Source organism: Ascaphus truei, chromosome 9, assembly GCF_040206685.1.
Source record: "Ascaphus truei isolate aAscTru1 chromosome 9, aAscTru1.hap1, whole genome shotgun sequence".
Lineage (NCBI taxonomy): Eukaryota > Metazoa > Chordata > Amphibia > Anura > Ascaphidae > Ascaphus > Ascaphus truei.
The window spans coordinates 35,565,918-35,590,946 of record NC_134491.1 but is presented as its reverse complement, the minus strand read 5'-3'; the positions used below and the strand labels follow the sequence as shown (position 1 = coordinate 35,590,946).

At 47.2% G+C, this 25,029-nt stretch overlaps 2 protein-coding genes across 5 annotated transcripts in view; one reads left to right on the top strand and one right to left on the bottom strand.

Annotated features, from left to right (window-relative positions):
- FANCM (FA complementation group M) overlaps nt 1–25,029 on the bottom strand; it is a 105,213-nt gene that overhangs the window by 65,858 nt on the left and 14,326 nt on the right. The gene's annotated exons all lie outside the window — the stretch shown is intronic.
- Nucleotides 107–25,029, top strand: LOC142502828 (heme-binding protein 1-like). Its single transcript, XM_075614381.1, has 5 exons — nt 107–850; nt 16,065–16,156; nt 17,345–17,486; nt 18,128–18,311; nt 20,958–25,029. The coding sequence occupies exons 1-5, from the start codon at nt 619–621 to the stop codon at nt 21,127–21,129; spliced, it is 822 nt and encodes a 273-aa protein (XP_075470496.1). The 5' UTR covers nt 107–618; the 3' UTR covers nt 21,130–25,029.

Sequence of the window (25,029 nt, the reverse complement as noted above, 5' to 3'; positions counted from 1 at the left end):
ACTCCATACTGCTCTCCTCCCCCTTTGCCCGCCCCATCTCCTCCCCCTACCTTATTAAGAGAGCATGTGTTTGTGTGTGCATCTGCCTCTCCCCTCCCTCAAGCTTTCCCTGCCTCCCTCTAAGCTCAGCTTTTAAAAGCAGCTGCTAGCAAGCAGAGCCGCACTTACCCAGCTAAAGTCCCATTTATTTACTCTCCGTGGGGGGAGAGGAGACAAGAACCCAGTCTTAGTCTTTTACGCAGTATTAAACTGGCTGGCTTGTACTAAACTGCATACAACTTGCATAGCGAAGGTTCTTTCAGTTAGTGCCAAGGGTTACGTGCTGCATTCTGGGTAATGTCACGTTGGTCAACATTCCAGCACTTGATTCTGCATTGAGCTCTGGATTTTGTGTAAGGGTTTAGCTTGGGAATCCGGGTGTTGTTCTGGATTCTAGATAAGATCTGGATTGGGGATTGTGGGCATAGCTCCGAGTTCTGCTTACGGCTCCAGCTCTGGATTCTGGGCATCGGCCTGGACCTAGGTAAAGTTCTATCTTGGGTTTCTGGGTATAGAACAGTGCGCTCGGAGTATAGCTCTGGATTGTAGCTAAGCTTCCAGCGTGGGATTCTGGGTAAGATGCAGCGTGAGGAGTGCAGGATGAGCGGTGGCATGCAGGAGCCAGCGGGAGCTGGGATGATTACCCTGGATGATCTGGACAATATGACGGACGAGCTGGGGGCCGACTCTGCGTATAACAGCAACGGAAGCATAGGGGAGGAAGCGGAGCCCATGGACGATGGAGAGCAAGACAGACTGCTGAATTACTGGCAAGACGTGGGAAGAGGGCATCAGGTCGAGGTACCAAATGGTAAGAACCTACAACACCTGCAATGCTGAACCCAGCATGGCCGTGTTATTTACACGAGCTTTGGGGTCTCCACAAACGCGAAACACGCTACAACATAACGCGATACTGACACAAACAAGATCACGGGATCCTTCCAGATTAAGATGGCTGACCCCCATAGTCCATTCTCGATCCACTGTAACTTGCCCTTCTCAACCCCCACAGCCCCTAAAACTGCATTAAAAAAGAACCTCTGTACCAGGACTTTCTATTAGTTGTTAGTTAGTGATACGAAGTCAGCTGAGGCCCATTATAAGATGTAAAGCATTTTAACCTGTGCGGATTCTTTTTTACATTACACTGTTGCGAGGATGTATGGGGGCGAGACATGTACAGGCATACCCCGCATTAACGTGCGCAATGGGACCGGAGCATGTATGTAAAGCGAAAATGTACTTAAAGTGAAGCACTACCTTTTTCCCCACTTATCGATGCATGTACTGTACTGCAATCGTCATATACGTGCGTAACTGATGTAAATTACGCATGTGTAACAGGATCTATAGTCTCCCTGCTTGCGCACAGCTTCGGTACAGGTAGGGAGCTGGTATTGCTGTTCAGGACGTGCTGACTGGCGCATGCGTGAGCTGCCGTTTGCCTATTGGGCGATATGTCCTTACTCGCGAGTGTACTTAAAAGGAGTGTCCTTAAACCGGGGTATGCCTGTACTGTCTAAGTGGCATCATTGGATACTGTAGTATGGTTCTTCCCTTTAGAGTAAATGCCATCTAAAAGTTGCCACATTTGCTTTGATGTGCGATGCCAGCTCCCCTGTTGCACCACCAGCCAGGACGATCTATAGCAAGAGTGGGCAACTCCAGTCCTCAAGGGCCACCAACAGATCAAGTTTTCAGTATATCTGCTTCAGCACAGGTGGCTCAATCAGTGGCTCAGTTTTTGACTGAGCCACTTGGGCTGAAGCAGGGATATCCTGAAAACCTGACCTGTTGATGGCTCTTGAGGACTGGAGTTGCCCACCCCTAGAGAGGCTGAGATGGTGTTAGGGGTCGTCACTGCAGTTAATCAGTTACCGGCGCAAGCACATGGTTTTAATGGGGCCTGAGTATAGTAGCCCGAGTTACCGCTTCTCACTGCTGCGTGATCCCATTCATTTACAGGGAAACGGTCAAGATGAACTGCTGCGTCAACGCAAGGTGCCACACACTTTGCTTTTATCCAATCGGATTAAATGATGTATGTGAAAACGCTACAGCAGTGTCCTATGATGAATCAAATTGAATGTGACAATCATTGCAGGGATCGTTAACATGCTGTTTTAATTGCTTTATAACGCTATTCGCGTCTCTGCTTCACCGTAGGCTGTTGGGTCATTAAGAGGGCATTTGAAGGGCCGTCATACATAGCTTAAGCCTTTCGCTGCCAGACAGCCCAGCATCGCATTGCAAAAAGGTTACTTTATAACCAACCAGCTGAGAGACCCGGCGCTGCCCGGGACCAAAACCTCCCGATCCTTCCTCTCTTCCACCCCCCCCCGTCTCCCTCCCCCATTCCCCTCATCTCTCTCCGCCTCCCCCCACCCATGCGCAGCTGTGCTCCTTCCCCCCCCACCCCCTCTGCGCAGGTACGGTCCCCCCCCCCCCTGCGCTGCTCTGGTCACCCCCTCCCCCGCGCAGCACACAGTGCCACACACCCGTGAGACACACACAGTGCCACACACACCGTGAGACTCACACATACACACACAGTATCACACACAGCCTAGCATCGCATTGCAAAAAGGTTACTTTATAACCAATATTTCAGAACGGGCAGAGAAGGGTTACATGTTTTATTAAAACTCCTACGTTTATTTTTGCTGTTACTGCACCCACGCGTGAGAGAGGATGCGGACAAGATGGGCAAGAGCCTTCAGATGTCACGTCATGTAATTGCTAGAACGGAGTCCCCACCAGCAGTACGGTCGTACTGGCTAAAAGGGCAAAACCAGAGTTCAAGTTGATTATACTGAAGTAAGAAGGGTCACACCATATGTACAGATGTTAGCTTGTGTTTTGGCCACTATATGAAGTTGGATTACAAATTCTACAGAGCTCCGATTCATTTGGGGAGTTTTTGTTAAATACAGAATTGTGCATGCTACCAGCTAGATCTAATAAATAACGTCTCCCTCAAGCCTTGGGACCAACATACAATTAGACAGCAAGCTCTTTGGGGCACCTCAGTAATTGCCAGTTCTATAAATACAAATCCCCACCCCCTAAGTATATCAGATTAGTTTAAACTAAATGCATTGCGGAGTATCCTGGCCACTTCGAAAATGAAGAGGTGACTGGTACATACTGTATGCTATTAATTAGAACGCTGCACACATGATCTCCAGCTTCACAGGATATTAAATAGGGGAGAATTAATGACATAACTAAGTAGGGCACAATGTATATGGGAGGCCAAGGACCAAGTTGGCACCAATCACCTTCTCAGAGCAGTGCGCTGCAGGCCCCTCAACGCCAAGCGGTTAAAGGAGAGAGGGTGTCAGACTTGGAGGCCACTCTGAACAGGTCCTATTAGGAGCAGATGTTTCCTTGTAAGGCAGTGAACGTCTCCCTGTGTAGTAACAGCAGAGATAACACAGGTGGGGAGGGCATTGAGAGCACACAGTGTTTGTTGCTATAATAGCATAATACTTGATGTTGTTCCCAGGGCCGCAGACAGATTTCCCGGGGCCCAGGACTAACCTCCCCAGTCTCTCTGTCCCCCAGTGTAAGCAGCTTTGCGAGATCGACCTCTCCCCCCCCCCCCTCTACAATACACAACCTGTGGGGGAGGCCTCGGGTGCCATGTCGATCCTGCGGTCAGATACGCAAGTTAGTTACGACTTCTGGCGTGTGGGGCTTTTGCTGGACGCCGGGCTGTAAGCAGGGGAGAGAGCTGGCCACCGGGCCCGTTACTGCTGTCCCGGCTCTGCCCCCTGTCGGCGACCCTGGTTGTTCCTGGAGGTTAAAAATCTACTCGCCACCTAGTACCACACGTGTGCCACTTGGGCCAATAGGAGCTCGCCACGATGTTAAATCCACTCACCCGTGGCGTGCAAATGTATAGGTTTGTCAAAATATATATAACACACACACCTTTCAGATTCGGATTTCTTTTTTTCTTCTAGGTGGGGAGCAGCTGATCTCCAAAGCTGAATGGGTTAATGTCAGCTCTGAGGACCCCCTGCTTACCGGAAAGGTGCCTCTGGTACCATTCCCAGCGGGAGGTTTGGACTATGGAGGTTTAACTCCTTGGGGCACGTGAGCCAATAGGAAGCCTAGACCAATGACCTTGCGGCTTAATATTGTGACATAGCCACTACGTCGTGAGGACCCTGGAGGGCCAGACCTCATGATGTGGCGGCTACTTCATGAGCCATGCAAAGGGTTAAAATGTTTACCCACTTACAACAAATGTACACTTCCTCAGGAGATATACAGCTACTATAATAACCTACAGGTATCGATTGTAAGCTCCTTGGGGCAGGGTGAACCTTCCTAGTGTCTCATCTGTAATAGAATCTTATTGTCCAAAGTCCCACATTGTACTGCGCCATGGAATAGGTTGGCGAATTGCATATCACAAATGAATGATAAAAGATAATACTGCTTTGCAAGTCCCCCTGGCATTGAAGGGGTTAGGTCAAGGATGGGTCATGCTAGTCCTCAAGGGCCACCAACAGGTCAGGTTTTCAGGATATCCCTGCTTCAGCACAGGTGGCTCAGTGATGAAGCAGGGATATCCTTAAAACTTGACCTGTTGGTGGCCCTTGAGGACTGGAGTTGCCTACCTCTGGGTTAGGTGGGGGAAAAAAAAGGAATTCCTAAGAAGGAGCTATGAATATACATTAGGGTATGCCTATGTGGGAATGCACCTTTAAACCCATCACGATGACGCCTTGCAATACAGTCAGTGATATTGACTCAGTGACAGCTGCAGATTTATTCAACTAGTAGGTGAGGGAGTTCATGCTCAGAGTCCAGGAAAAGCAGGTAAAAACAGCACCCGCGGTAAAAGCCCTCAGCAATGCAACACCTCCTCTACGGTTTCATGTCTCCTTCCTAATGTCAGGTATTCCTGTACATATACAGCAGAATGAAAGAAACCTGAAGGACAGCCAAGGTCATGTAATGTATAAGACATTCTGATGTTAGGGCCTCCACTCAGAAGTCCAAAGATGATTAATGGACTATACGCCTGTGATACACACACACTTTTCAGTATATCCCTGCTTCAGCTTAGGTGGCTCAGTCATTGACTGAGCCATCTTTGCTGAAGCTGGGATATCCTGAAAACCTTTACCTGTTGGTGGCTTTTGAGGACTGGAGTTGAGCACCGCATTGCAGAACTAGTAGTAATCCATATGTGGTAACAAATTAATGTCTGCTAAAATATTTAGTATTAGATGTATACTTAAAGAAGAGTATGTAATTACTCTGACTAGTCGTTTTGAATGGTCTGTGCTGTAACCAATGGCAGAAGCAAACCAGACAGCAATAAACAACATAATGTACAAGAAACTCCAAGGCGAATCTATATCGCAACGGTGCCTCCACCCAACACACCGTGGGGGTTATCCCAGGTCAATGGTCCCTGTAACAAACAAACCCAACACCGCAGCCCTCTCCTTTATAAACCATTCACAATGCTGCTGCCTGAATCGTCAAATATTCACAGAAAAAAAATACTACTCAAACTATTGGCTAAAAGAGACAGTTAATAATAGTTATCAACACATTCCCTAACTCTTAGAGCGGGGGGGGGGGGGAGGGGGGATGCAGCGCTGTGAACTAAACTGTACGTATCGGAAGATAAGGGGAATAAAGAATATGCCCACAAGAGTTCACTTTGGGAGCACGCCAATGATATTAAAATGAAACGTCACTTTTATTAACTCTGATAAAATGCAGTAGAATAGTCAGAACGAAAAGAAAAAAAAACAGTTATTAAAGAAGCAATCCATAAGCGTGGTTTTTTTGTGTTTTTTTTAATTAAGTTCTGTAGTATTCGATAACTTCCTTCTTTTTTTTTAATAAAACACTTCATGACATTTTTTATGCGTTTTAAAGTCTCCTTTGGTTTCTATAGCAGGTTTAGCCCACCTCTAAAGCAGTGCAAGATGTTTGCAACACTTTCCTGTTTGTGATCATTTGTTGCCAATGTTCCCAGCAGTTTGAGCAATAGATCATGTTACTTTAGTAATATACAAATACATTGTAGCTGCTGAGTTACACTGACTGAAAGATTGATTGAAACTGAAAGGCGGCCATTTAGTGAACCCTGGGAAGCAGGATCTTTGCGGGAGAACCAATTGATCAGCAGCTTAGGTAATTAGTTTTCAATAAAGGTAATCAAAGGCTGCATATATTAAGACATTACCTTTTTTTTTAATGTACTACTTGGATTGCCTTTTTAAAGAGCTATACAATGCTGGTTGTCTTTGGTTAATTAAAAAAATGACATTCCTTCTGCTGATTGATCACGGGAGAACAAACTGATCAGCAGCTTAGGTAATTAGTTTTCAATAAAGGGGGGGGGGGCGGAACAGGTTGCAGGACGGGCTGTTGCACTGAATACATGCGCGGTAGCTTCAAGTTTTTATGCTACCAAGAGAGGAATGACTTGTAGCCTTTTGATATTTAGGCTGGGGCCCTAGAGGGGGTAGCAGGGCTGAGGCGCGCGGACGCTGAGGCTCGCCTGCTGAAATCTGCGCGATTTCATGCCCATGCAGGCGAGCCAGCGGGCGCGATCGGAGGCGGGGGGAGACTGAGGGAGGCGGAGCAGTGACGTCCCTGGGCCAATCGCCCGCGACGCACCGACGTCAACGTCACGGTGCCGACGTCACGGCGCCGTGACGTTGACGCTGCTCCGCGCTGATTGGATGTTTTCAGCCGACAGCGCTCTGAAAAACAGTTTGGCTGTCGGCTGAAAAATCCAGCGCCTCAGCACGCCTGCGGACATTCGCGGGAGCCCCCTCTAAAGACATCCTCATGGAAGATGCAGGGGCTCAGCGCGGAGCGTCCGCACGTCTCAGCACGGACGTGCCTTCTATGGACTCAGCCTTAGTTATGTGCTATGAGTCAGTTGGGAGGCTTGCAGACGCATTAAGAGTAGAAGTGCAGTCAGGGAGGTCTAAGGCTCAGTCCATGGTCAGCGCTTAGGCGCGCTGACGCTTGTCAGTGAGCCCCTGCAGCCGCAATGAGAGCGGCTTTAGCAGGTGCTCGCGCACGCTTCCGCAGGCGTGCTGAGGCGTAGCACTTAATTATTTTTTTTTTAATTTTGACGCTCACGGGAGCGCAGGGCCCAATGAGGGCGAACCAGCTCCGTGATGTCACTGGCCCGCCACCGGACGGCGCGTGAACTAAGGCCAGGGAAAGCACCCGCTTTCCCTCAGCCTCAGCACGGCTGGAGTCACCATGGACTCGGCCTTATGAATGTGGAGTTTGTGGCAGAGGCGCAGAATGTTTCATGAGATGCAGCTTTTATGAGGGGAATTTGGGTTGGAAAGTGAAGGTGTTGGTTGAATAGAGGGGAAAAGCGTTCCATAGGCAGGGAGAGATTAGTGAGAGGGGGAGAAGCGTTCCATAGGCAAGGAGAGATTAGTGAGAGGGGGAGGAGCGTTCCATAGCTAGGGAGAGATTAGTGAGAGGGGGAGAAGTGTTCCATAGGCAAGGAGAGATTAGTGAGAGGGGGAGGAGCGTTCCATAGGCAAGGAGAGATTAGTGAGAGGGGGAGGAGCGTTCCATAGCTAGGGAGAGATTAGTGAGAGGGGGAGAAGCGTTCCATAGGCAAGGAAAGATTAGTGAGAGGGGGAGAAGCGTTCCATAGGCAAGGAAAGATTAGTGAGAGGGGGAGAAGCGTTCCATAGGCAGGGAGAGATTAGTGAGAGGGGGAGGAGAGTTCCATAGGTGGGGAGAGATTAGTGAGAGAGGGAGGAGAGTTCCATAGGTGGGGAGAGATTAGTGAGAGGGGGAAGAGAGTTTCATAGGTAGGGAGAGATTAGTAAAAGGGGGAAGAGAGTTTCATAGGTAGGGAGAGATTAGTAAAAGGGGGAAGAGAGTTCCATAGGTAGGGAGAGATTAGTAAAAGGGGGAAGAGAGTTTCATAGGTAGGGAGAGATTAGTAAAAGGGGGAAGAGAGTTTCATAGGTAGGGAGAGATTAGTAAAAGGGGGAAGAGAGTTTCATAGGTAGGGAGAGATTAGTAAGAGAAGTTTAAGATCGAAAAGGGCTCTAGTGGTAAAAGGTGCATGGTTGAGCGGAAGAGATGAGTAGGGGTGTAATGAGATCAGCGTGGAGATGTATTGAGGTGTAGAGACTAAAAAGCAGGGTGGATAATTTAGAAGTTTATACGGAAACGAATAGGAAGCCAGCAGAGAGAGAGAGGTCAGGAGCAGGTCACAGGCAGACATACTGTGCGCATCTAGATGTATACTCATCGACGCAGCGCTAATGCTAATTGCGATAGTGAGGTCACACTAAGCTCTTCGGGGCAGCGTTTCGCTTGCACTTCTTCCCAGTGTTTGTCATTTATTGACCTTGTAATTTAATTGTGTAAAGCGATGCGCACATTGCTGGCGCTGTAGAAACAAAATTAAACTTACAAGACCAGAGGGCATAGGGAGAGGCGGTGTTAATAGGGAGAGGCAGTGTTAATAGGGAGAGGCGGTGTTAATAGGGAGAGGCGGTGTTAATAGAGAGAGGCGGTGTTAATAGGGAGAGGCGGTGTTAATAGGGAGAGGCGGTGTTAATAGGGAGAGGCGGTGTTAATAGGGAGAGGCGGTGTTAATAGGGAGAGGCGGTGTTAATAGGGAGAGGCGGTGTTAATAGGGAGAGGCGGTGTTAATAGGGAGAGGCGGTGTTAATAGGGAGAGGCGGTGTTAATAGGGAGAGGCGGTGTTAATAGGGAGAGGCGGTGTTAATAGGGAGAGGCGGTGTTAATAGGGAGAGGCGGTGTTAATAGGGAGAGGCGGTGTTAATAGGGAGAGGCGGTGTTAATAGGGAGAGGCGGTGTTAATAGGGAGAGGCGGTGTTAATAGGGAGAGGCGGTGTTAATAGGGAGAGGCGGTGTTAATAGGGAGAGGCGGTGTTAATAGGGAGAGGCGGTGTTAATAGGGAGAGGCGGTGTTAATAGGGAGAGGCGGTGTTAATAGGGAGAGGCGGTGTTAATAGGGAGAGGCGGTGTTAATAGGGAGAGGCGGTGTTAATAGGGAGAGGCGGTGTTAATAGGGAGAGGCGGTGTTAATAGGGAGAGGCGGTGTTAATAGGGAGAGGCGGTGTTAATAGGGAGAGGCGGTGTTAATAGGGAGAGGCGGTGTTAATAGGGAGAGGCGGTGTTAATAGGGAGAGGCGGTGTTAATAGGGAGAGGCGGTGTTAATAGGGAGAGGCGGTGTTAATAGGGAGAGGCGGTGTTAATAGGGAGAGGCGGTGTTAATAGGGAGAGGCGGTGTTAATAGGGAGAGGCGGTGTTAATAGGGAGAGGCGGTGTTAATAGGGAGAGGCGGTGTTAATAGGGAGAGGCGGTGTTAATAGGGAGAGGCGGTGTTAATAGGGAGAGGCGGTGTTAATAGGGAGAGGCGGTGTTAATAGGGAGAGGCAGTGTTAATAGGGAGAGGCAGTGTTAATAGGGAGAGGCAGTGTTAATAGGGAGAGGCAGTGTTAATAGGGAGAGGCAGTGTTAATAGGGAGAGGCAGTGTTAATAGGGAGAGGCAGTGTTAATAGGGAGAGGCAGTGTTAATAGGGAGAGGCAGTGTTAATAGGGAGAGGCAGTGTTAATAGGGAGAGGCAGTGTTAATAGGGAGAGGCAGTGTTAATAGGGAGAGGCAGTGTTAATAGGGAGAGGCAGTGTTAATAGGGAGAGGCAGTGTTAATAGGCAGCAGTAATTGATAGTGGGGTTTGTGTTTTCTAAGAAGAACATTTAGATGGGTGTGGGTATTAGCGCATGTACGGGTGTGGGTATTAGCGCATGTACGGGTGTGGGTATTAGCGCATGTACGGGTGTGGGTATTAGCGCATGTACGGGTGTGGGTATTAGCGCTTGCACGGGTGTGGGTATTAGCGCATGCACGGGTGTGGGTATTAGCGCATGCACGGGTGTGGGTATTAGCGCATGCACGGGTGTGGGTATTAGCGCATGCACGGGTGTGGGTATTAGCGCATGTACGGGTGTGGGTATTAGCGCATGTACGGGTGTGGGTATTAGCGCATGTACGGGTGTGGGTATTAGCGCATGTACGGGTGTGGGTATTAGCGCTTGCACGGGTGTGGGTATTAGCGCATGCACGGGTGTGGGTATTAGCGCATGTACGGGTGTGGGTATTAGCGCATGTACGGGTGTGGGTATTAGCGCATGTACGGGTGTGGGTATTAGCGCATGTACGGGTGTGGGTATTAGCGCTTGCACGGGTGTGGGTATTAGCGCATGCACGGGTGTGGGTATTAGCGCATGTACGGGTGTGGGTATTAGCGCATGTACGGGTGTGGGTATTAGCGCATGTACGGGTGTGGGTATTAGCGCATGTACGGGTGTGGGTATTAGCGCATGTACGGGTGTGGGTATTAGCGCATGTACGGGTGTGGGTATTAGCGCTTGCACGGGTGTGGGTATTAGCGCATGCACGGGTGTGGGTATTAGCGCATGTACGGGTGTGGGTATTAGAGCATGTACGGGTGTGGGTATTAGCGCTTGCACGGGTGTGGGTATTAGCGCTTGCACGGGTGTGGGTATTAGCGCTTGTACGGGTGTGGGTATTAGCGCATGTACGGGTGTGGGTATTAGAGCATGTACGGGTGTGGGTATTAGCGCTTGCACGGGTGTGGGTATTAGCGCATGCACGGGTGTGGGTATTAGCGCTTGCACGGGTGTGGGTATTAGCGCTTGCACGGGTGTGGGTATTAGCGCATGTACGGGTGTGGGTATTAGCGCATGTACGGGTGTGGGTATTAGCGCATGTACGGGTGTGGGTATTAGCGCATGTACGGGTGTGGGTATTAGCGCATGCACGGGTGTGGGTATTAGCGCTTGCCCGGGTGTGGGTATTAGCGCTTGCCCGGGTGTGGGTATTAGCGCTTGTACGGGTGTGGGTATTAGCGCATGTACGGGTGTGGGTATTAGAGCATGTACGGGTGTGGGTATTAGCGCTTGCACGGGTGTGGGTATTAGCGCTTGCACGGGTGTGGGTATTAGCGCTTGCACGGGTGTGGGTATTAGCGCATGTACGGGTGTGGGTATTAGCGCTTGTACGGGTGTGGGTATTAGCGCTTGTACGGGTGTGGGTATTAGCGCATGCACGGGTGTGGGTATTAGCGCTTGCACGGGTGTGGGTATTAGCGCTTGCACGGGTGTGGGTATTAGCGCATGTACGGGTGTGGGTATTAGCGCTTGTACGGGTGTGGGTATCAGCGTATGTACGGGTGTGGGTATCAGCGTATGTACGGGTGTGGGTATTAGCGCTTGCACGGGTGTGGGTATCAGCGCTTGTACGGGTGTGGATATTAGCGCTTGCCCGGGTGTGGGTATTAGCGCTTGCACGGGTGTGGGTATTAGCGCTTGTACGGGTGTGGGTATTAGCGCATGTACGGGTGTGGGTATTAGAGCATGTACGGGTGTGGGTATTAGCGCTTGCACGGGTGTGGGTATTAGCGCTTGCACGGGTGTGGGTATTAGCGCTTGTACGGGTGTGGGTATTAGCGCATGTACGGGTGTGGGTATTAGAGCATGTACGGGTGTGGGTATTAGCGCTTGCACGGGTGTGGGTATTAGCGCATGCACGGGTGTGGGTATTAGCGCTTGCACGGGTGTGGGTATTAGCGCTTGCACGGGTGTGGGTATTAGCGCATGTACGGGTGTGGGTATTAGCGCTTGTACGGGTGTGGGTATCAGCGTATGTACGGGTGTGGGTATCAGCGTATGTACGGGTGTGGGTATTAGCGCTTGCACGGGTGTGGGTATCAGCGCTTGTACGGGTGTGGATATTAGCGCTTGCCCGGGTGTGGGTATTAGCGCTTGCCCGGGTGTGGGTATTAGCGCTTGCCCGGGTGTGGGTATTAGCGCTTGCCCGGGTGTGGGTATTGGCGCATGCACGGGTGTGGGTATTAGCTCTGTAACTTTACTTACCTTAACTTGCCAGCGACATGTCACATGACCCCGTGCGTCATATGACGCCGGAGCCGGGGGAGGTGAGGGGGGGGGGGCAGGCAGGGATGAGAGTTTGCACACCCCTGACCTAAGTAGGGTCTTGTACCTCCCCTAACCGAGAGGCAGGAAAGAGTACAGCACAGAGCAGCAGTGTGGTTACAGGAGACTCGCCCAGCTTATGGAGGAATACACAACACAAGGTTCTGTAGAACTGGTAGTGCAGGTTTAACACTGTTAGCTGGTGCCGCCCGCATGGCTCTGTGGGCAGGTGGCAGAGTGGGTTCCCAAGAAATAAACAAATATTATTTAAAAGGAAATACAGTGCTGTTCGGGAGCGGAGAAACAGTCAACAGCCCTAAATCAAATGAAACAAATGTGTGGTTGGGCAGCAGTTAATGCCGGCATGACCTGAATCTCTCAATGAGATTAGCAGCTTTGCGTCTCAGACATCCCTAGCTGTGGCTAGAGGCAAAATCATTACTGTACAGGGCTTAATAGATCTGCACATTTTGGGCGGAGGGGAATAATAATGCAATTTAGAGAAATATTGGAATAGACAGTAGATTATGGCTATTTCAAATAAACTAATAATAACAACTTCATTTCATATAGTGCTTTGCTCCCCGTGGGACTCAAAGCGCTTCCCCATCACCGCGCAGCGCATAGGAATGTTACACACCCGGATGAGGTTACAATCTATGTTTTTGGTGCCTGAGGCACAAGGACATAAAGTGACTTACCCAAGGTCACAAGGAGCCGACACTGGGAACTGAACCAGGTTCCCCTGACAAACTCAGTGTCGCTGTTTACAGTCGGTGTCTTTACTCACTGGGCCGCGCCTCCCCTGTTTTCCGTACTACTTCCAAAATGATCACATTTTGAATTTACTGAAATTCACTTGTGCTTACCAAGGGCGAGCAGCCCTATACTGGAAACCGTCGCGTATTACAATGTGAGCGATATACAGCACTATATAAGCCTGTTGTTGGGTCTGTGTGCATCTTTGTGTATCTGGTTGGGAATGGCGCATCAGTGCTCTGTGCCTCCTTGTTAACCCTTTGGGGGCCCCCTGGTCTAGGCCCGGGGTGGCCAACTCCAGTCCTCAAGTTCCAAAAACAGGTCAGGTTTAAAGGATATCCCTGCTTCAGCAAAGGTGGCTCAATCAGTGGCTACGTCAGAATGACTGAGCCACCTGTGCTGAAGCAGGGATAGTCCCAATACCTGGCCTGTTGGTGGGACTTGAGGACTGGAGTTGGCCACCCCTGGCCTAGTGGCTCGTTGTGTAGAGCAGATCGCCGTCTGCTCCTGAGGAGCCGCGGCCCCACTGGCACTCAAAGTGTTAAAGCAGCATTACCTCTCTGCGCCCCAAAACATTCTTGTTTTACCTTAAAAGCTCTGCGATGGGGGTGTCCGCAGAGCGTAACGGGGTGCTCCCAGCTGCTGGTAAAATGCACTTTTCGCAGTTCCTTGCAAACAGACTGCAACTACGCCCGCTGGGAGTCACAATAGAAACCGCGTCATCGTGTCGTCACAGCTTCCAATGATCACCCCGGCAGCCATATTTGTAGTTTTTTTGCCAGTGCTGATGTCCCACACACGCGGGAGACTAACAGTGCATTATATTTCCAGGTATTAGTTACAGCAAATAAGAAAACCAAATTCCAGTGCCGGCTGGTCAGGCTCCCTGCAACCGCCGGGCCCCGGACAACTGTCCCAGTTCTCCCCTCCCCCCCCCGCCCCGTGTTGCTGGCCCTGTTAGCAAATTCACATGTCTCAGACAGGTCTGCAACCCTGCTCTTCCCCATTATCTCTTAGCATAATGCTGCCACTGCAGCTAGGGATTCTAGGAAATTACATACAAAGGAGCACACCGTGCAAACTTTTGCTTCTAAATCCATTCTAACATGGACCCCTATACGCTTATGCCCGCCACTTTACACAGCTTTTCGGCACAGCCTGGGTTAAAGGAAGTGCACAGCCAGTAAACCTACTCAGAGACAGCAGTTTCAACCTTTTGTGTCTCTGCAGTGCGTGGCTGGTTATACTGGCTTTGTAATGTGAAGTTGGGATAGGTTTCGACCACAAATTATACAAGTTATGGTGGGTAGAAGAAAGTACCTTCAACGTACAGCAAATACAAACATCCCTTGTGAGCACCTTCACGTCTCAGGTGCTATTTATTTGCTGCACACTGCACGGTGGAGGGTTTTGTCACCATCTAATGTGCAGGTATTAGTCCAAACTCGGACCCTTGGAAAGTCCTGTGCGCCGAGAGCCGCTTACGGTCTTGTAGCTATGAACGGCTGCAGCTTATTCTTCCCCCTCGATCACAGGGGACAGTTATATAAACCAATATAAACAAAAGAAAAGCACAAAGGAACTTTAATTAGAGAAATTCTTATACAATAGAAAAAGCTATATATATATATATATATAAAAAAAAAAAAAAAACATGAAATGAAGTCAAAATCGCTAAGTATAATCACACCACAACGGGGGGGGGGGGGGGGGGAAGGAAGTATCCCAAGAAAAAGTCGTTGGTCTTTTAAGGCCGCGAGCATCATATAAGGAGTCCTCTGAAAACCGTGATCCATATTGCACAAGCGTTCGCTGCGCACCAGGGGTCCCGTTTCCCGCAATGGTAACTACGGATGACGATGGGTTGCCACCATCATAGGAGGCAAGAGAGGAACGCTGGGCAGCAGCTGACCCTTGTGCAATATGGATCACGGTTAGCAGAGAATTCCATATTTGATGCCGCGCTCCCTGTAAAAGGCAAACTACTTCTTCCCCGTTGTGGTAGGACTACATTTGGCAAGTTTAACTTCATTGGAAGTTGTATTTTCATAGCCTTTTCTATAGTATAACGATTTCTGTAACTCGCTCAGGCTATTTTTGTGCTTTCTTTGTTTATTTTAGACCAGTTCAAACTCTCCTGTATATTCCGTTTATTAACATCTACTGCTCGGGTAGGAAAAGGTCTTTTCCACATTTTGCCAATACTATTATTCTGTGACCTGTCTTTACTACTCCAGTCGTAGGTTCTATTTTGGAGAAATACTGATATATAATTAATATATATTATTATTTTTTGCCAGACTTACAATTATTGTGATTTTCTTTATGTAAAAAAAAACAAAAAAGCACTTTTTAATGAAGCCCTGAGAAATACAAAATGGGAACAGCTGAACCATTTGTTATATACTTGGGTATGAAACCCCAGCAAACTTGTAATAGAAGCAAGATGTATAGTAGAATTAGGGTTTTATTTTCTGTAAAATCAGTATATTTTTTAGTTGTTCTGGTGCTTTTAATTTATAAAAAGTGTTTACAATGGGAAAAGGATGGACACATTTAAATTTGGTGGTTGTCTATGCAGTATGTTTTCGTTTCCATACGCCCCCACATGTGGACTCACTGACCCTCAGGACGTGTGGCTTACCACAAAATGATGGTTCATTCCCACTTTTTAGCTGGAGTGCAAAATGATCAGTTGATGCTTCTAAATAGATTATCTATGGTTAGGCTTCTGGGTTTAAATTTGCAAAGATAAGTGCATCCTCAATTGTGAAACAGTTGTTAAAAGTGTATGTGTGTGTGTGGGGGGTCTATGTGTGTCACACAAATTACTTCTTTAAATAAATATATATTAACACACACACCATTCATGTATATTGTTACAAGTAATTAGAACCAAGTTATTAGGTTATTTATTGTGACAAGTATTTTTCATTAATTTGAACAATAAATAAAACCTTACAGGGACATCTCAAGTCAGGCAGCAGGGCTAAAAAGGACATTCTAGCACATTTTGGGGATTTCATGCTTACGAAGGCAAATGTGGTGTTGCCAACATTGTTGTTTAATTCAACACTGTGCACTTTATATTTCATATGTAATCATTTGTCATTGTAATTAATAGTACTGTTTTTTTCCCTTCCATATCAAACATTCAATCCGCAAGTATTATTTTAATCACATTCTAGAGCGCGCTTAAATATGTTTTAGAACCATCCATGAATACTACTCATTTTATTTTACAGAGATGGCTGAGCCAATCCAACAACTCAGCCGGAATAACCGCTCAGAGGAGAGGCAGCGTGTTCCCTTCCTACTGCTGAGCCGCAAGGAGAAGGTGGGGACATGTCATATCACCGCGCCCAGTCTGCACTGTGATCACGCCGTGTGACGGGGACTGCACAGTGACAGGGGACCGCCCCGTGTAACTGGAGACCCAACCCAAATCACAGGGGGAGCCAGGTCTCACTTTATATAATGGTTCTTATATCCATTGGTGGAAGTGTTATTATATATGGGGGTATGGAGTACCACTCATTTTGTTTTTGGTAGGTCAGCTGTATCACTACTAATTGATTTATTGGTCCATTATACCACCACTATTCTTATTTGGTGTACCGCAGTACTACTACTTGTTACACAAAGTGTGTAACACTTAACTGAAAGAAAAATGTGAATAATAATAGCATGTTCTTGTATAGCGCTGCTAGTTTTACGTAGCGCTTTACAGAGACATTTTGCAGGCACAGTCCCTGCCCCAAAGAGCTTACAATCTATGTAGGAATTACTAACTCCAGTTCTCAAGGGCCACCGACAGGTCATGTTTTCAGGCTATCCCTGCTTCAGCACAGGTGGCTCAATCTTCAACTGAGCCACTGATTGAGCCACCTATGCTGAAGCAGGGATATCCTTAAAACCTGACCTGTTGGTGGCCCTTCAAGACTGGAGTTGCCGACCCTTGTTCTATACCAACCACTAAAGACTGATACAGTATTGTGTGCGTGTCCATTGTTATAGTCTACGTCTGCGCCCCCAACGTTGAAAACTTCAAATTAACAGGACTAAAGTATTCTTCAGCATAATGAATTGGGCCAATGAGTCTATATGAATTCATGTTTATAGGGGTCCATGTTATAATGAATATGAAGCAAAAAGTGGCACAATGCTCATTTGCATGTCATTACCCAGAATCCCTGGCTGCAGTTGAAGCACGGTATGATAAGGGATAATGGGGAAAGGCCGGGTTGCAGACCCGAGACATGAGAATGTGCTCACAAGTGGGGTTTGTGTTTGTTGTACACTGCACGGTGGAGCTGTCACTTTGTTACTCGCCATCATTTTCTGCGCGTGTGATTTGGAGACAAACAATGAAATAATTTCTCCTTGATCAGTGTGCTGAAACAGGGGGAAATCAATAAACTATAAAGTTGCTAAGCGAGGAGGCGGGAATGACATCTGAATACATACAATAATACTTTCACTGTATTGAAGTCTCCATGCTATTGTGTTATGTCTGTTCCCATAGTGCGGCGAAGTGCTTTATGAAAAAAGACAATATGGAAAAGGCAAATGGGCTTGTATCAAAATGCAAGAAGAACAATATGAACAAAGCATATGCCTGGGCTTCATGAAGCTGATGCGATACATCTGTGAACAGAACTCTTCAGGTAACATCCCTAAGCTGCTCTAAGTAGCGGGACGCTCAAACTGTTCTAAGTAGCTGGCCCCTACATGGTTACATTTCAGGGGAGGCCACCATGCAGGTTTGATCAATGACCTTATGAACATTAGAACGGAATCTCATTAAAAAAAGGTGCAATCCCATATAGTCGGACAGTTACATTTCTAAGGGGCCTCTGAGAAAGAGTTTATCAATCTAGTGTCTTCTTCCCCCTTATTGACCCGTCCTTATAAATAAAGATAAGGGGAGGGGGGACGCTCACAAGAGGGAGCACCCAGAGGAAATCAAACTGCTCCCAAAACCAAAGGTAAAAAAAAATACTTACAGGTGCAAGATTTGGGTAAAAGAAAGGTATGAATCGCCATGACGAGAGACTGTAATTATGACACTGGGATTACTTCACTTTGATACTAGAAAGGATTGCCCCTTTAACAGAACAGTGCCTGGCTGCATTCAGACCAGCAGTGCAAAGGCCCAGCATAGGGATATGTGCACCTGTTATATTGAATACAATATCCAACTTTTACTCCCGCCAATCACTGGAAACTTTCAATTAAAAAAGTATTTTGTTAAATAGGTCTTCTGAGAATAAGCAGCAGTGTAACCTCGTTGGCTTCTGATTTATAGGCGTATACCTAGGGATGACCATCCCAATAGTGACCATAGTGCACACAGATGAGGCTCGGTCAGGAATGACGCGCTCTGTCACTGTAGCATATTATGTCCCGACACAACATCAGGATCAGCCGCCTCAACCAACAGATCAGGACGTAAGCATTGAGGAATGGCCTCCCACCGTGGCTTATACGAGGTAAGTAAAGACCATTCTTCCTAGTAACAAGAACATGTGCATCGTTGTTTCTATGCAAACGATGCTTCAGCGTTCTGGGGCAACAGCTCGGGGGGGGGGGGGGTCGTCATTTCGAGGGAAGCCGATTTCAGAGAAAGATGTGTGCTAGAACAAGAGGCCCTTCTCTGATGCTGGAGGGTGGCAGCTTCGGGGAACTGTGAGAAAGTTCTACTTCACGGAAAGGGTGGAAGATTAGTGGAATAGCCCCCCAGCAGAGGTAGTAGGGGATAACACAGTAAGGGAAATCAAACATGCTTGAAATAGACACAAAGTTATCCAAAACATGAAAAAAAGTCAAGGATCAAATAGGGTCCTTCTGCGGCCAAATAGCCTCATTGAAGTCCAAGTATTGTAGCATTTTGAGATGTGCTTAGAAGAAGTGCACTGCGGTGTGATCACGCTGTGTCACGGGGACTGCACAGTGACAGGGGACCGCCCCGTGTAACTGGAGACCCAACCCAAATCACAGGGGGCACCAGGTCTCACTTTATATAATGGTTCTTATATCCATTGGTGGAAGTGTTATTATATATGGGGGTATGGAGTACCACTCATTTTGTTTTTGGTAGGTCAGCTGTATCACTACTAAGCACTCCGATCCCCGTTCAGCACAGCACTCCGATCCCCGTTCAGCACAGCACTCCTAATCCCCGTTCAGCACAGCACTCCTAATCCCCGTTCAGCACAGCACTCTGAGGCCCACATTCACTGCAAAAGTGCTACGCTTTAGACATCCCAACTCCCATTTATTTCAATGAGTTAGGTTGTGCTAAAGCTTTGCACTCTTCAGTGAACATGGGCCGTGAACAGTGAAAAGCAGCCCGCCCAATTACCAAGATCATTCTTAAATCAACTTCCTATTCTCATTTGCTACATTACTAACCGGTTTGAAATGTTTGGGCTTAGGAATTTGGCTCCATCTTGGAATAATTAACGAGTGTATTCTTCGGTCATATCATAATTTACCCTTAATTTCAAGAGATACATGGTTATATTTGGTGCCGATTTATTCTGCTTCAACAAGATGCGAGCCAGTGGAATGACATGGAAGGTTTTCTGTTCATACCGTACAAGGATAAACTACTAATCCCTCCCAACAATATGAACAAAAAGCAAGAAAGTGCATAGCATCCTTATCCATTTTCCCTACTCTGCTGCTGTAGCAACGTACAGAACGTCCTCCAAACCGTGACCCAACCAACTGGAATTGCCACTTAACAGAAGCAACAAGTAGATAAAAGGGCTTCTACTCATGAACCATTACCTTTCAAAGAGGTAATGCATAATCATTAGATATAAAAGATATGAGAGAGAGAGGGGGAGGGAGAAGAGAGGGAGAAGGAGAGAGAGGGAGGGAGGGAGGGAGAATGAGAGAGAGGGAGGGAGAATGAGAGAGAGGGAGGGAGAATGAGAGAGAGGGAGGGAGAATGAGGGGAGAGGGAGAGAGGGGAGAGGGAGAGAGGGAGAGAGGGGAGAGAGAGAGAGAGGGGAGGGGAGGGGAGGGGAGGGGAGGGGAGGGGAGAGAGAGAGAGAGAGAGAGAGAGAGAGAGAGAGAGAGAGAGAGAGAGAGAGAGAGAGAGAGAGAGAGAGAGAGAGAGAGAGAGAGAGAGAGAGAGAGAGAGAGAGAGAGAGAGAGAGAGAGAGAGGAGGGGGAGGGAGAAGGAAGGAGAAGGAGAGAGAAGGAGAGAGAAGGAGAGAGAAGGAGAGAGAAAAGAGAGAGGGAGGGAGAAGAGATATGGGGCAAATTGTAGCAGTATAGAAGATTGGTGATGCTTTTAACACCTATGATGCACTAGGACTAACGTGTTACCGGCACACAGATATAGTTTAGGACAGCCTAACAGTATATGGGTTATAGTGTTATAGTTTTCTTTTTCAACATTCAACCCATCTCTTGCCGACTACATATATTTGGATACTGAACATGGTACAAAGATACAGAAAGCAGGGTTCAAAAGGAGTGGAGCCAACAGTCTGTAGTGGTACAAACAAAAACTACCATGGAGATAAGCATCTTAAATTGCTCCTTTAACACAGCAGGTCCTATAAAATCAGCTGACTGTCTCATGCCAGATTAGGAAAACGCTGATCTTGCTCAGCTCTCCCCGTCTGCATCAACATCACGAGTTTGCTTGATCTACGATGATTTTCATAACCTACGAGCTACGGGATAAGAGGCAGCAACACATGGCACTCAAGGAATCCATTAAGATGAATCATTCTGACTTCTCAAAACACTATTAGCCAGACACCCTTTTACTATATAAACATTGGGTGTACCTATTCCAATAAATCTCAGGCACAAAATACTTCTGTTTAACATGAAATCACCTATTGAATTTCCTATGAATTAATGGAATGCACTAACTTGCTGTTTTGATCGATTGACCCCCATCCCCCATCCTCCCCTTGAATTGAACCCCTTTAGAAACATATCACAGCTCAACCCTTCTGTTACCATAGAACCTGCAACGCACTGCTCTGGCAGAGAAAGTGTTGATTCACCGGTTCTGAAAAGGAGTAGACTAAGCAAAAGCAGAAAGGATTGCTTTAGTACAGATTTAACTTGGTTGGCTTGTTTGGTTTAATCGGTATTGATTTTTACAGGTCCTTCGGTGGAGTAACCAATGAAGAATCTATTATGCGTGAAATTCATTTGTTGGCTGAGGTCCTGGGATCTCCAGAGCCATGTTTGCGGGACACCTTCATCGTGGCTGGATACACCAACCCGGCTGCCGTGAACAGACAGAATGAAATCTGGTTCCTACAGAGGCCCTGAAACCCGCCGTGTGCAACGTCTCCCAAGCGTAGGAGATCTCCAGAATAGTCACAACCAGCAGTGATCCCAAAAAGGACAAGGCCACCATATAAAAACTCATTGCACAACACAAAGTTGCGAACAGTTACCATCAAATGGGTAATAATGATCTTATTAAGCCTCTTCTGTTTGGGAATGGTGAGTAATGTGTTTATTGCTCTGTGGGTCTCTCTAGCACGGAGGGTGTTAAATACAAAATCGCACTTCCATCAAAAGGATTATTTGGATATTCATTCTGCCAGAGCTGTAGTTCCCATATGTACTCATTAGGGCTGAAAAAGATTTGCCTACAGGTAGAACTCATGTGGACAAACTATCGATGTAATGGCCTTGTAAAGCTATGTGATGTGGCATGGAGGCTCCCAGGGCTGGTGCCCAAATCATCAATCATTTTCTTAAATCCGGCGTGTCTGCCGTCTGGAGCTTGTACGTTTCTTTTAGGAAGTTCTCTTTCAGTGTTAGATTTACTGATATAAAGCCAAACAAAAAGGACAATACACGTGTAATATGAACTCCTCCGACGGCAAAAAGGTCAGCAACGCATTGCTGAGCAATACAAAGGGCAGTGAAGGGATTCAAATAAAGTTCCCACCTTACAAAAAAAACCACAACAGTAAGAACCGGAAGTATGAGAACCGTCCATTTCAAAAGGTGCCACCAACTACGGGATACGCATGGAGGGAGGAGGAACATCCTCAGGCTTTGGGGTATATAGAATATGGCCCTTAGTATGCACAGAAACAGATTTTGGCTCACACATGCTTTTACTTTCAGGTTCTTCAACATCTCATTGTGAAATCCTCCCATCATTTTTATATTTGGGATTATTATTGATTTTTCGGGTCTCCACTATTGTAACTTTCTTAAAAAAAAAAAAAAAAAAAAAAAAAAAACCCTTTCCCACTTAACTCAGAACGGCTGCACACTTTCTTCAGCCTCCAACTATAATCACAGCGGTTCCCAACATTATTTTACACTGTGCACCCCTGCTAGAAAATATTTGTTCCGAGACCCTTCATTATAAAATCTTATTGCCGACTATAACAACAAAACTGTGTGACCGATACCAGGCAGTATAGTGTCCTGAGCTCGTGAGGGGGAACATGCTTAATAATCCCCCAAACTCCCCCTCAGTGTGTGCAGGCAGCATGGGGAGGGTGTAGACGTCAATCTCAGTGAGAGCTTCAAAAGTCACGTCCCACAATGCCTTGCTGTTGTGGATGCAAAGTATTGTGGGGAAACTGGGGATTTCCGTATAAGGGATGAACAGGGGCTCAAGGGAATGGGATGCACTCAAAATATGAAGAAAGAAAAAAAACTGTATACAATAATAAGATTCCTTCAATAGTAATGATGAATGTCTTCAAGGACCTTTGGCAAGTAGGTATGCAGAATGAGGACGTTGTAAATATTGGAGGTTAGTACCAGATTGGACTCTTAGCAGCAAGCCCAGGAAAATCTGTGTCGCATTTTTGAAACGATGGCGGAAAGAGAGAACTGTCAATGTATACAGAATTATTCCATGGAAATTCTGCAGAGGAAAAAGCCCATTCAAAGACAAATTATGGTTTGTGAGGAAATGCATGCAGTTGTTGGTAAAAGTACAATCACATGTTAGAATGGAATTGTACCCGGAATACAATACATCGGTCACTGCAAACCACAGGACCTGAAAAATGTTACAAATATTGTTGAACAAATGCAGCGCTGAGTGAGACTCAAATGCATATAAAATAATCCACATCTGGTCATAAACATTGGAATTGTTGATTTGCCTAGCAAATTAAAATACCCATTGTGGGTACATTTGCATGTCTCAGACACATCTGCAAACCTGCCTTAGGCTAAGGCCCCGCTCCCTCAGTCAGCGCGCCCGCACTGCAGACAGGCGGGGCGCTGACAGACACAGACCGCGATATGCGGTCTGTATGGAGCTGGGAGCCGGAGTGGGAGGGAGGCGGGAGTGAATCTGGTCGTGGTGCCGTCCACCCCCCCACACACATACACACACACACACACACACACACACACACACTTTAATAACCCGCAGCTCCTTCCGTGCTCCCCGCCCAAGGCGCCTCCCATCTAGCTCCTTCCCTCCCCTCCTCCCCATTGGCTGACTCGCGTACCACGTGACGCGTCAGCGCCGAAATTCACAAGATTCTTGCAGCATCGGCCGGCTGACGCGTCACAGTACGTAGTCAGCCCTGCCGGAAGGAAGCAGCGGGGGCAGGGACCTTTCGGACAGGGGTCTGGTGGTTCGCGGCCGCGCGCCCCGCCGGCCGCAGCGGGTTCGCAGCCTAACTCCATTATCTCTTCGCATACAGCGCTTCCACTGCGGCCAGGGATTCTGGGTAATGACATGCAAATGAGCACTCCGCAAGTCACTCTTTACTTCTTGTCCATTTTAACATGGACCTCTATAAACTTATGCCTGCCGCATTACATAGCTTTTTCAGCGCAACTTGGGATATAGAAGTTGATTTGCCTATAACTATATTACCGAGTGTGTTCACCCTTTTCCTAAACAAACCCTACGTACACTTCCATTGCCGTAAACACATGAACAGGCTCCGGTCACGGAACAAAGCATGCAATGATCATGGATTAGACTTGATATGGAATCCTCCATCTGTCAAACCACCACCTGCAAACCTAGCTATTGAAATCCTGGAAAATGTACACTGTCTATTAACATTTCAAGGTTAAACTTCCAAGAATAGGTTTTTTCTTTTTCTTTCTTAATATCACTATTATTATTTGTCTACTATATACGTTTTAAAGGCATCAACATTGTAACCCAAGATATGTCAGTGGTTCATTTGTAGAGATGGGATGTTAGTCTCCCTAATTTGAATTTGCAGTCAATATGGCATTGGTCAATTTTCAAATATTTGCAAATTTGTTGGCGTTCAAAAAAATAACTTGACGCTAGTTTCTTTTTATTTTAATATTCAAAATACAAGTAGGAGAAAACGCAAAAATTAGCACACAAACAAACAAACAAAATATAAATGTGAAAATTGGAGGCTATTGGAATATTCAAAATAAGGTAGAGTTCTTCCGCAAATAGAAATATCTATAGCTATAACAGGTCTGGATCGCTATCTTTCGCCATTATCGCTTAGCAGTGGGCTAACTACGCATTATGGGGCCCCCGGGCGACGTATCTACGTCAAATGGTGGCGTGTTGCCATGACGATGCATCACATGACGTCGCACCGTTGATGGAGGAGGGCTGCTGTGTTACAGAGGCCCTACTCTCCCAGGCAAGCAGTTTCATTGCTGTGGGGAAGAGAGCGGGGCCTCTGTATCCGCTTGGGGGGCCGGATGTGGAGGGGGTGGAGTTATGAAGAGTTTGGAGGGTCTCGACTACCTTGCCCCCCCTCCCCCCCCCCGGGGAGGTAGTTACACCGTTGTCTCTTAGCAAATAATGCTTCCACTGCAGCCAGGGATTCTGGGTAAAGGCATGCAAATGAGCACAGTGGGTCACTCTTTACTTCTTATCCATTTTAACATGGACCCCTATAAGCTTATTGCTGCCGAAAATTCGGAAAAAAGCAAACCAATGCAACTCGATTTTGACACATTCACCCGTCTACTCGTTAGCCAGAGTGACATGTAGCACTTTGCCGACAACTGGGACTGAAACACCTTAATATGTGCTACGGGCCCTCTGGTAGTGTAGGAGGGGAGGGGAGAGAGAAGGGATCTTTTGGCTGTGTTTTCTTTGTTTATCTTGCCTGTGCATCTCTATTGATGACAGCCGGTTAGTGAAAATTAAGACACAAAAAGGAAATAATTAATTTCTTCTGTGCTTGGGGCCTTTGAAGAATAATCAAGAACACAGAGTCTAACATA

Excerpts from the sequence above, each read along its gene's own strand:
- LOC142502828 (XM_075614381.1), top strand. The coding sequence starts at position 619 with ATGCAGCGTGAGGAGTGCAGGATGAGCGGTGGCATGCAGGAGCCAGCG. Across the intron at positions 17,487-18,127 it reads CTGTGAACAGAACTCTTCAG|GCGTATACCTAGGGATGACC; the intron begins GTAACATCCCTA and ends TCTGATTTATAG. Across the intron at positions 18,312-20,957 it reads CCCACCGTGGCTTATACGAG|GTCCTTCGGTGGAGTAACCA; the intron begins GTAAGTAAAGAC and ends TGATTTTTACAG.